We start from the raw sequence: 12150 nt of genomic DNA, 5'->3' as shown, positions 1-12150 counted from the left end.
TTAGGGACTGTGGTGATAATTAAATGAGATAATACATATAACACATCTGGGCACATGCTTAACAGTTTGTCTATGAAATGGCAAGTATGGGTTTATGAATTACTTCTATTGTAATTTAAATCTCTGTGAGAGAATTTGGAAATTAGGAGGAAATAAAATATTTTGTGCTGTGTAAAAAACAGAAAGGTATCTATGTCTAATTTAGGTACTCAATATTTAGGTGCTCAATTGTTTGGGTCAGACTAGATGGTCTGGGGGTGGGGAGATCTCACCCACAACAAAACTGGGTCCTGCATAAAACACATTTTAGTAAGAGTTTGTTGACTTGGCAGGAAGTAAGGGAAGTCTCCAAGGCTGGGGGAAGAGGGGCAAGGAGTGCTGGTATGGGAGGCTGGGGAAACTGTTTGATGAGAAATTAAGACATTGGATGATGAGAAGGTGATCACACCAAAAAGGCAAGTTCCCCTGAGAACAGGTGTCCAAGTTAGCTTTATGCATGACAGTCCTTAAACAGTTGCCAAGGTTGGAGCTGAACTTGGGACTCCAAGATTAACCGGGGAACCGGGAAGGGAGCTGGCTCCCCAGAAATACAAACATAAATCTTCTGGAGGAAAACAATCTCAAATTAGAACCCCAGATTTTCACAGATGAAGGTTAACCAGATATGAGTTTCAATCAAAGATTGCCAAATGCATAAGGAAGCAAACCAGGATGAGTGAGAGTCAGCATAAACAATAAACAATACATTCAAATGCCTAAAGCTTTTAGGTATTAGAACTACCAAATACAAAATACGCAGTCACTTAATAAGTAGCAAACATTCAACTTGAGACTAACAGAAATCACTAGGTGGTGGATTTTTTTAAAAAATCATGTGGAATTTATATAAATGAAAAAATATGTATTCATTGACAATGTTTAAAACACAACGTATGAGGGGGAACCTGGGTGGCTCAGTTGGTTGAGCGTCCAACTCTTGGTTTCAGCTCAGGTCATGATCTCGCAGTTTGAGTTTGAGCCCCACATTGGGCTGTGTGCTGGCAGTGTGGAGCCTGCTTGGGATTCTCTCCCTCCCTCTCTGTGCCCCTCCCCCACTCACACTGTCTCTGTATCTCTCAAAATAAATAAACTTATAAATAAATAAATAAATAAATAAATAAATAAATAAATAAAACAAATTAGCTGAAGAAAGAATTAGTGAACTGGATGTATTTCTGAAGAAGTCGATAGCAATTTATACCAAAATATAGAACAGAAAATCATGGATATAGAGAGTATAATGGGAGGTTTTCGGTATAGAGGGTGAAGGTAAAAGGTTTAACAAACATCTTCACAGAGCCCCAGAAGGAGAGAATGAGGACGATACAGACAAGACAATATTTAAAGAGAGGACAGTTGAAACTTTTCCAGAGTTAAAATGAGGTCACTTTGAAGAAATTTGAAGACAAAGGAGTATATTAAAAAGCAGAGACTTTCAAAATTGGCAGAATACCTAAAGAGATTTTTTTTCCAGAGAAGACATCCAGATGTCCAATAGACACCTGAAAAGATGCTTAACATCACTCATCATCAGGGAAATGCAAATCAAAACCACAATGAGATATCACCTCACACCTGTCAGAATGGCTACAATCAAAAACACAAGAAACAATTGTTGGGGGGATGTGGAGAAAAAGGGAACCCTTTTGCACCGTTGGTGGGAATGCAAGGTGGTACAGCCACTGTGAAAGACAGTATGGGGGTTCCTCAAAAAGTTAAAAATAGAAATACCATATGATCCAGTAATTCCATGACTGGGTATTTACCCAAAGAAAACAAAAACACTAATTCAAAAAGATATATGCACCCTTACGTTTCTTGCAACATTATTTACAATAGCCAACTTATGGAAGCAGTCCAAGTGTCTTGGAAGCAGTCCAAGTCTTTCAACATATATATACATGGGGGGAGGGGATGGGTGAATTAGGTGAAGGGAATAAGAGGTGCAAACTTCCAGTTATAAAATGAATGTCATAGGGATGAAAAAAAAGTACAGCCCAAGAAACATAGCCAGTAATATTAGAGTAACATTGTATGGTGTCAGAGGGCACCTCCACTTACCGTGGGTAAGCACTGAGTAATGTGTAGAATTGACAAACCCCTACATTTGTACACCTGAAACCAATGTAACATTGTGTTCAACTATACTTCCACAATAATTTCTTTTTAAAAAGCATAAAGGAAAGAAAAATTGTCTAAAGAATAACTATAAGGTCAAGAGCAATCATGGAAGCTGAGACAGTGGGGTGACATCTTTGAAGTGGTGAGACAGGAAGAACTATAAAGTTACATTTGTGAACCTGGCAATGTTCCCTTTTAAGTACAAGAGAAAAAGAAATGATATTTTCAGGGCAAATAAAAACTGAAGCATTTTACCACCAACATCACCTACAGGAAAGGAATTTTCTGAAGGATTACTTTTTAGAGAGAGGGGGTGAGGGGCAGAGAGGAAGGGAGAGAGCATCTCAAACAGGCTTTACCCAGGTGCCCCTGAAGGATTACTCCAGAAGGAGGAAAATGAATCCTAAAACAAAAATAGTCTGGAGGAAGAGTAAGCAAAGAAAATAGTGAATACATAAGTAAATCTAATACAGATTTACTTAATAAAATGATGATGGGGAGCCTGGGTGGCTCAGTCGGTGAAGCGTCTGACTCTTGATTTCAGCTCAGGTCATGATGTCACAGTCAGGGAATCGAGCCCCAAGTCAGGCTCTGCACTGATATCTCCGAGCCTGCGTGGGATTCTCTCTCTCCCTCTAGCTCTGTCCCTCCCCTGCTCGCTCACTCTCTGTCTCTCTCTCTCAAAATAAATAAGTAAACTTCTTAAAAAATGATGATAATTATGATGTCTAATTGGAAAGATGCAATATAAAGAAACAACCTAAAATGCCAGAAAATAGCACAGTCACATAAATTAGGGAGAGGCCTAGTGAGAGCTAATGTTCCGAGGGCTTTGTCAGTGGGAGTTTTCAGGTATCGATCGTAGTCTTTGTTAAATACACAAGGTAAAATTTTGTGGGTTACCATAAACAATGAAAACACGCTGGTAATTTCCACAGCAGGTAGAAAGCAAAACTGTGTAGGAGAAATGAACACAAGAGGCTTCTTTTCACCAAATCATAAATGAAATCAATGAGACCCGTAACTGGGAAACTGCTGTAGGGTCTTTGGGTAGTGAATCTGGGTTGGGGGAGGGTACAGTGCTCCAGTTCCACGGGAATGAGGGGGCCTGGGCAGAAGGAGAAGGGGTGTGAGGAGATCCCCGGGACTGGCTCGTGGCACAGGTGAATGACAGGAAAGCTTTCACAGCAGAGATGTGTAGGGCGTAGACTGGGCCTTATCCACGCCTTGGGGAAGAGGCTTGGACGAAGAGCCGTGTGAGAGCAGAATAGGGTGCTGACACTTTCGTCCGTCCGTCAGGTTGGGCCTGTGTCCGAGTCTCACAGAAGCCTTTGGCCTGGCCCAGCCTTGGCCAGAGAGGCTTAAGGGCAGCAGGCAGGCAGAAAAGGTGGGAGGAGGGGAGCAGGACATCTCCCCTGGCCGGCACTCAGGACACAGCCCACGGACACCCGGAAGGAGGCGGACGCAGAAGCCAGAGGGTGTAGGCCTTGGTGCCCGCCTTCGAGAAAACACCCAGCCAGACAGAGCTGGGACTCGGAGGAACCCCAGGATAAGATGGGCCCCGCAACATGGGAAATTGTGCCCAAACACAAGTGCTTCTGTGCTTAATCACTGCTTCTTCCTTTGCTTCCCATAGAGATGTAGGCACCCCTGGCCCTGCCTGCCCTTGGTTCCCTTCTGCCACTTAAAAGTGTTAACTTACTGAACAGGAAGACACATAAATCAGAGCATGTTTAGAGGAACTTGCCATAGATTTGAAGGGGCGTAAGAACGCATGTGAGTGATAAGCACTATGTAACTAGCACTCATTTCCTGCTCACTCGATGCCAGGAGCTATTCTATGTGCTTGAATTATATGTGCATACCTACGTGCAGGTGTGATGCAATTTGATGTTCACGTACCCGAGATCACACAGCTAATAAGAGGCAGAGCTGGGATTCAAACACATACACTCTGGGTCCAGAGTCTTCTTCGCTCAAATTAACTTGTGCCACTTCTGAATGGGTGGAGAACACTTTGGCTTGGACGAGATTGAATTCCAGTTTGGTGCTATGAACTGAATGTTTGTCGACTCCTCAGAATTCATATGTTAAAGCCCTGACCCCGCCATGTGATTGTGTTCGGAAATGGGGCCTTTGGGAGCTGATTGGGTTATGAACGTGGAGCCCTTGTGATTGGGATTAGTGCCCTCGTGGAAGAGACACATGAGAGAGATAGATGATCTCTCTTTCTGCCACATGAAGACACAGTGAGAAGAGGGCCATGCTCAAACCACTCAAGAAGAGAGGTCTCCCCACCAAGAACCTGATCACGTGGGCACCCTTCCAGCCTCCGAGCTGGGAGAAATGTTTCCTGTTTAAGCCACCCCAGTCCATGGTATTTGCTGGTAGAGAAGCCCAAACTGATTAAGACCTTGGGGAAATGATGGATTGTCTCTGAGTATTTGGAGAGCCATATATGGAAGAAGGGTCAAACTTATTGTATATGGACCAAAAAGATGAGAAATAAGAAAACGATTCTCTTCTGCCTGCTTTGAGACAGTCAAAAGTGCCCAGAGAAGAAATGGGCTTTCACAGAGGGTGTTGGGCTCTCCATCCCTCGGAGCTCAACGCACTCAGCGTTAATAACATGGACAGGACCTTGGCATTGAGTAGGTGCTTGCACGAGGCTCTCCATAAAGTCTTCCAACTTGCGAGGGTCTGCAGCACCTTGAGCGCCAGGCTAAGAGCTCAGATCCAAAGAACTAGATGCTGAGGACTCTCAACTTTTGCAACAGCTATTTTTTTCCCTACACAACTTTGTTGGGGAGCATCGTGGAGCCAGAATTTGCAGTTGTATACTTTAAGACTCTGCATCCCCGGATACACTTCCTTCAGAGGTCAGCTTAGGTATCACCTGCCCCAGGATGTGCTCCTCACCCCATCCCCAATACGAGCTTTGGTGCCCCCCTCACTCCACCTTTCCCCGACCAGGCCACTTCTCACACACTCCACTGAGTTGTCTGTTTCTTTGTCACTCTCTGTGTTAGCTTCCCAAGACTGCAGTAACAGATTAACTACAAACGGAGTGGCTTAAAATACCAGAAATGTACTGTCTCACAGTTCTGAGACTAGAAGTCCAAAATCAAGGTATCAGCAGGGCCAGACTCCCTCTGAAGGATCTAGGGAAGCACACCTCCCTGCCTCTTCCAGCTGCTGGTTGTTGCCGGCCCACAGTCCTCGGTGGTCCTCAGCCTGACGTTGTATCACTCAAACTTCTACTTTCTGTCTTCACGTGTCCTTCTCCCCTCTGTGTCTGTGTCTCTGTGTTTCTCTCTCCTCTTTTTATACGGACACCGGTCACGCTGGATTTAGGGCCCGCCCTCATTCATTATGACCTCCTCTTACTTTAACGAGTTGTGTCTTCAAAGGCCCTATTTCCAAATCAGGTCACATTCACAGGTACTGGGGTTAGGACTCCCATACATCTTCTGAGGGGACATAACCAAACAGACAACATCCCCCAACCTCCCATGATCACTAGACCGTGGCTCTTTGAGGACTGTATCTTTATTCCACACAGTTTTATTGTGTCTACTATGAACCACATTCTGTTCTGGGGACTGAGCACAAGCCACAGTCAAGGTCCCTACTCTGGCTGGAGCTTTGATTCTACATAAAGGCAGACCGTAAAACAGTGACCACTCAGTGCTGAAGCCAAATGCCAAACATACGTATGTGTGTATATAAAGCACATGGTATATATTTGATATTACCACAAACAGTAAAAAAAATGAAGTACAAATTATTCCATTTCATCCAGCCTGAGCTTTTCGGCATGTTACTAGAATCGAACTTTGGTTTCTAACTCTGTCCCTCATAAAACTTTGTACTCTGACACTTGAAGTTTTTATTTTTTTAATGTTTATTCATTTTTGAGAGAGAGAGAGGGAGAGAGAGAGAGAGAGAGACAGAGCATGACCAGGGGAGGGGCAGAGACAGAGGGAGATGCAGAATCTGAAGCAGACTCCAGGCTCTGAGCTGTCAGCACAGAGCCTGATGCAGGGGTCTAACCCACGAACCATGAGACGGTGACCTGAGCTGAAGTCGGAGGGACGCTTAACCGACTGAGCCACCCAGGCGCCCCGCTGATACTTGAATTCTTAACCTAGGTTGCCCTCCCAGTTCAGCCCCCAAGTAATGTTTCTTAGTATCAGGATATAAACCTTATCAAATGTATCCCTAATCTTTTCTTTTTTTTTAAATTTGAACTCGGAACTAAAGAAAACACTAACACTCTCTTTGCCTTCCAGAGCGGAGTCAGCAACTCCCCGTCTCTGTTTGCCCAGATGCCAGGTGAGTGCTGAAGCTCAACGAGCAGTTACTTAATTCCCTTTTGAGTTTCAGTCCGGCATTGGGGTTTCCATTCTTTTATAACTGCCTTACAGCACCTCCGAAATTTTACTTTTTCAAACAAGTTATTTTTAAAATAGAAAATCAGTGAAGACAGACCTAATTCAATCATTCCTGAGTTTGGAATTCATTCTGTCTTGAAGGTGGCCTTTCCATCCCTGGCCTCGCAGAAGCTTAGTGAGCGAAAGCAGTAACAGGCCCTCGATACGGTTTTAAAATGTGCACAATTCTGGGACCATGATCCGAGAGATTATGCGCCTGCTTTGAAACAGAAAGGCAGGTGAAGAAACTACCATTTATGGAGGGCTCTCTGTACATCAGGCACCTTAAGCGTTTGGTATTCATTTCAATACATATGTGTCCTTCAGTGCTCCTGCAGAGGTGGGAAAGGGGCATTCTGATTCTTAGCAAAAGTGTTGGGGATGCCTATGCACACGTGCACACGCATGTGCACACTAACACACACTCCTTTCAGAGCCCAAACTCGGAGATGGCATAGGCCTTCTCAAATGATTTTAGGAAGCTTCGCAGCTGGATAAGAAAAGGAATAAGGGCCAAAAGGAGACCCCGCATATCTGAATGTCTGTATGTTGTGTTTCCCAAACATGTTTATCATCCCTGGAATCTGGCTACATCTGCTCCCTCCTATAGAAGGAAATTTTTGCAGCTTCCCGTACTTTCCAGAACTACTCCTCTTTTTAAGGAGAAAAATATACACTTAAGAAAGCACAAGGGTTTGTGTGTGTTTTTTTTTTCCTTTCTTTTCTTCATGGTTGTTTTTATTTGGAAACTGGGAATATACACATGAGATCCTAGAAGACTTGTTTACATACTCTTCATTCTCCCCTCAGCTTCAGTCACTCCCGTGGATACAAATTCATGGCATGAAACAGAATTTTCTTTATTGATATTAATTTTCACTTGCACATATTTTTTTTTCCCCCCTGTGGAAGTATGCTTATGATGAAACCCCTGACTGCAGCTTTCAAATTCATGAGCAGATTAGAAGTCTGGGGCTATAGAATTTCAGATGACAGTAGAAGGAGTAGAATTTGCTGTAAGTTTCTACGGGGAATTTTGATATCCTCCGAATGAATGAATAAATTTACATATAATTGTTGAACACGGTGTTATGCTGCTGGATTTACAGCAAAACAGAAGACATAAGCCCTGACCCCCATGGAGCTGTCCGGTAGATTAGAAAGAGGGCTGCAACTCAGCTGAGGGAGTAGTGAGCATACTATAAAGTTCCACACCTCGTGTCAAGGGCCAAAGTCCTGTGTCGGTGGAGTAATGGATGACTGTGTCACGATAACAAAGGGGTATGATCTCTGGGGAGGATAAGTAGAGAGTGGGTGGGACAGAGCTCCCACTCTGGCTGAGGGAAGGGAAGAAAGACAAGCTCAGCCCTTTTGTGACCTCAGGGCGCAGATCTTAGCTAATTAGACCACATCCACCACCAGCTGGAATAATTAAACCATCACTTGTACAGAGCTTGCGTCTACCTCCCGGAACATGTTCTAAATGCTAATGTGTTTCCTGCTACAGCGGAGCCACTGGGTCTGAAAGTCTTTAGCGAACATCTCTTTTTCCTTATGGGACAATTTCACTGGCCCTGCCGTAAATGAGACTCTTCTCAGGTTCATCTGGTTCCCCTGGTTTCACTAAGGGAAGCTTTCTGTGGGAGGTATTCCCTTCCCAAACTCGCCCAGGGCCCAGGTGAGCTGAGTCAGGGACTCGGCATGGACACAAGAGGGCAGCAAATAACACCAGACTCGTCAAAGCCAGCAAACACATTTTTTGGCAGTCCTCTTTCTGACTTGGTTGCAGAGAAACTCTAGCATCCCAAAGCAAGCAAGCCATTTCTTGATGCCTGCTAGGTATAAGACATCTGATAAAAGGTCAGTATACAAAGAGGTGGAAGCAGCATACAGCCTACCTCTGATTTGGGGGTGGGGTTATCCTATCACCTTATCTAAAGATACTGCATCTCGGATAACACACCCAGAAGCAGCCTGTTGTTAGCAGTCTTGAGTCTATGGGGACAGAGCTCAGAAGCTGTAAAAAAAAAAAAAAAAAAAAAAAAAAAAAAGCTTCACTTCATATAATGTAAACGTCAAGGGATTCCTTTCCTTGTCTCCTTAAGCCCAAACTTTTCCCAGCACAGTGACTGGAACACAGAAAGTGCACAGTAAATGCACTTGGAGTGAGCGAATGAGAAGTTACGGCACCGTCTCCAATGAGCTCCTCTCCAAAGGCGGAATGAATTTTAAACATATTAGTTATTTGGGCTCGACCAGTTAAAAGGGGCAATGCAGCAATATTTAATGCTTTTCAAGACATTTCTCTATTTAAATGTTTGCTTTGGTGTTCAGCCCATGTTAGAAAGATGGTTTCCCCAAGAGAGATGAACATCTTGGAGGGGGGGAAGGAAAGAAAGGAACACAAACCATGAGAGACTCTTAACGTTAGAGAACAAACCGAGGGTTGATGGAGGGAGGTGGCGGGAGATGGGCTAGATGGGTGATGGGCATTACGGAGGGTACTTCTGGGGCACCCTGGTGGCCTAGCTGATGAAGTGTCTGACTCTTAATTTCGGCTCAGGTCATGATCTCAAGGTTTGTGAGATTGAGCCCCACAATGGGCTCTGTCCTGACAGCAAAGAGCCTGCCTGGGATTCTCTCTCTCCCCCTCTCTCGGTCCCTTCCCAGATGGCGCTCCCTTTCTTAAAACAAATAAACTTAAAAAAAAAAAAAATGGAAGGCACTTATGATGAGCACTGGGTGTTGTATGTAAGTGATGAATCACTGAATTCTACTACCGACACCAATTTTGCACTGGTGTGTTAACTAGCTAGAATTTAAATGAAAGTTTGAATTAAAAAAAAAGAAAAAAGACCGTTTCCCACGTGGAGGGTCTCAGCTGCAACAGATTTGCCTGGACTTCCCATGGAGAGATTGTTGCCAGTTTGTTTTTCCTTTGGCAACAGGTTCACCGGTAACGTCAGGTTACTATGGTGTCAGAAGATCTTTCCTCTCTGACTCGGATTTCCACAACACGAAACAGTTTGCAAACGACGTCTGCACCTCACCGGCGAAGCCCTTTCCCTGTGAGGCCCCCGCAGGGCAGAGCCACCCGGCCCTCCTGGATTCCTACTTCCCGGAGCCCTACGCAGACCACCGGCCCCCGCCGGGCCTGACCCCCAGCACCAGCTCTCTGTTCAGCGCCTCGCCCCTGTCGCCGCTCCTGCCTCCACCCTTCCCTGGGGACCCCACGCACTTCGTGCTTGTGAGTATGCAGGGGTCTCCCATTTAGGGAGTAAGGTGAGGTCTGGCCGGTCACTGCGCTTGGTAACCAGGTGGAAGTCAGGTCCGGCTTGCCCGGCACACCTCTGAGGCTGTTCTCCCAGGATACACTCCGAGAGGGGCCCTTCCTCAAAATCCACGCAGACCACGACCCCCGCAAGGGCTGTCTGTCTAGGGTCTTGGGAGGGGACAACTCTAAGGCAAGTTTATATCCATTTTGTCAGGACTCCACTCATTTTGCCAGACGCTCCCCCATCGTTCCCGCAGCACACAAGGAAAGCTCACTGAAGTGACATCTCCCACGAGACTAGGCTGTAATCGGCCAGGGCAGGCCACCAAGGTGTCTCCTAACCTGCCAGTCCCCCTGCGCCCTCTCCCACAATACTTCTACCCTATAGAATCTTGTTCTTCCTCAATCCTAACAAAGTGGTGAGTTCCTAAAGATCTGAAGAATACCAACACCCAACGTACAGAATACTGTAAAGCCTTCAACTACAAAGGAATGAATCTCTAAAGATGGGATTTTAGACAAAAGGGGGTGAATTAACCTTATGGAGTTACCTCCTCCAGCCAGGAACTCCTGTGTGCCTTTGTTCCTTTAATACTTGCAACGACTCAGGATACAATTCTTAAAGCCCCATTTTACAGATGAACAAAGTGAGGTACTCAGAGTGAGAAAGTTAGTAAGTGGCACAGCCATGAAGTGAACCCAAGTCTTTCCAGCTCTAAGCCTATGGAAGTTCTACCTCTTGGCTCTCTGAGGGCAAAAGCCCACCGTGTAGTTTAGAGACGTACTCCTCCCTGGAGCGGCCAGCGCTGGCGTCCCCACTGTGGAAACGGCATTCTAGGACCCCGGGTAGGGTGAAGCTTAAAAAGAATGCAAGACATAGTACGTCGTAATGGGTAAAATGCTGTATAAATGTTTGTTTTATTCCCTCCTTTCACTCCTTTAGTGGTGTTTTCTGGGGAAAGGAATTGTAATAAATACAGAGAATCTAATTCTAGAGTAAGAAAGGAACGAAAACTCTCACCGCTGGTATTAGACACCAGAGGGAACAGGTGCCTGGTAAGGAAGCTGGAACAGCAGAGAGGGGACACCAAGTCCCCTCTGGAAGCCATGGTGTGACCACAGCCAGTGTTGGTGAGGAAATCTGTCCACGTCGGAGTATCATCTAATGACTAACCCCAGTGACCTTTCCGTTCTCCTCAGAGGGACTCATGGGAGCAAACGGTGCCCGATGGTCTCAGCCAGGCAGACCCCGTGCCCGCCGATACCCCGCAGACCTTGCCGCCCAGCACAGGATGTCTCTCCCAGCTGGAGTCTGGGACCAGCACTCAGCACAGGAGCTCCAGCTGGGGGGCCCCCCTAGCTGGGGCTCAGTCCTACTCCCTGCATGCACTAGAGGATCTGTATCATGTGCCGGGGTACCCCACCCCACCCCCGTGTCCCTTCACCCCTTTCATGACCATGTCCAATGATCTACCGCACAAGGTGGTGCCCCTCGCCCCACAGGAGGGGGTAGACACCCCTTCCCTTCAGGACCCTTCTTCGTGGACCAAAGAAGACGGGAGCATGGTGTGGGGGTCATATGAGTGCCGTAGAGCTTACTGAAGGGAGCGCTGAAGGACTTCTGCTGGGCTTTTCTCTGAGTGGGGTTCTGTATTTCACGGACCATTTGCAGTGTGGTAGCTTATTCATTCAGAACCAGATTCTCAGAACAGGCCATCAGGACGCCCTTTGTCAACAGACCACGGGATTCATTTGTAATCCTCCCTACCACAGCCCCATGAAATACAACGTATGTTAATTCGGGACATCAGACCGTATTCTAGTGAGACACCTGAGAGCGATGCCTTTTTGGAACTTTAGTAACACCTTACATTCTGAATTTCTGTTATCTTTGAACTATCATGTTTCGCGCTAGTAGTTTTCTTAAATTACATTAAAAAGTTTATGCAGATCATGAAATACACTGATTCTCCTGTGCAATTTTTCTTGGTGATGAGCTATGTGTGTCCTACAGTAAGAGAGAAAGCATAGGATACAGTGTAGATTAGGGCACGTAAAACCAAACTCATTTTGTACCATGGGATTTCTGAAGAGTAAAGTGTTATCCATGTGTCTCTCCTTAGTGACTTAAAAAGGACCAGTAACAGATATGGTACCATATATAAATGCTTTATTGTGGTTAAAATTGGATGAGGTCAGGAGACTATGGCTTCATAAATACACAGCTCTGACTCTGCCCTAAAGCCTAGAATGTCAAAAAACAAGTCTAATCACCATCCCCCC

At 45.6% G+C, this 12150-nt stretch overlaps 1 protein-coding gene across 5 annotated transcripts in view; it reads left to right on the top strand.

The window, feature by feature from the left end:
• Window positions 1–11834, top strand: part of POU2AF2 (POU class 2 homeobox associating factor 2) — a 483397-nt gene extending 471563 nt beyond the window's left edge. For all 5 annotated transcript variants that reach the window (XM_053204129.1, XM_053204130.1, XM_053204128.1 and 2 more), the window contains 3 exons: window positions 6453–6495; window positions 9542–9840; window positions 11068–11834. In XM_053204129.1, the coding sequence (XP_053060104.1) occupies window positions 6489–6495; window positions 9542–9840; window positions 11068–11469 (708 nt within the window). In that variant the 5' untranslated portion in view covers window positions 6453–6488 and the 3' untranslated portion in view covers window positions 11470–11834. The remainder of the gene's footprint in view (window positions 1–6452; window positions 6496–9541; window positions 9841–11067) is intronic.
• The last annotated feature ends 316 nt before the right edge of the window (window positions 11835–12150 follow it).

This window comes from Acinonyx jubatus, chromosome D1 (genome assembly GCF_027475565.1).
Source record: "Acinonyx jubatus isolate Ajub_Pintada_27869175 chromosome D1, VMU_Ajub_asm_v1.0, whole genome shotgun sequence".
Classification (NCBI taxonomy): domain Eukaryota; kingdom Metazoa; phylum Chordata; class Mammalia; order Carnivora; family Felidae; genus Acinonyx; species Acinonyx jubatus.
Note: the sequence above shows the minus strand (reverse complement) of the source record. Positions and strands in the feature narration are given on the sequence as shown.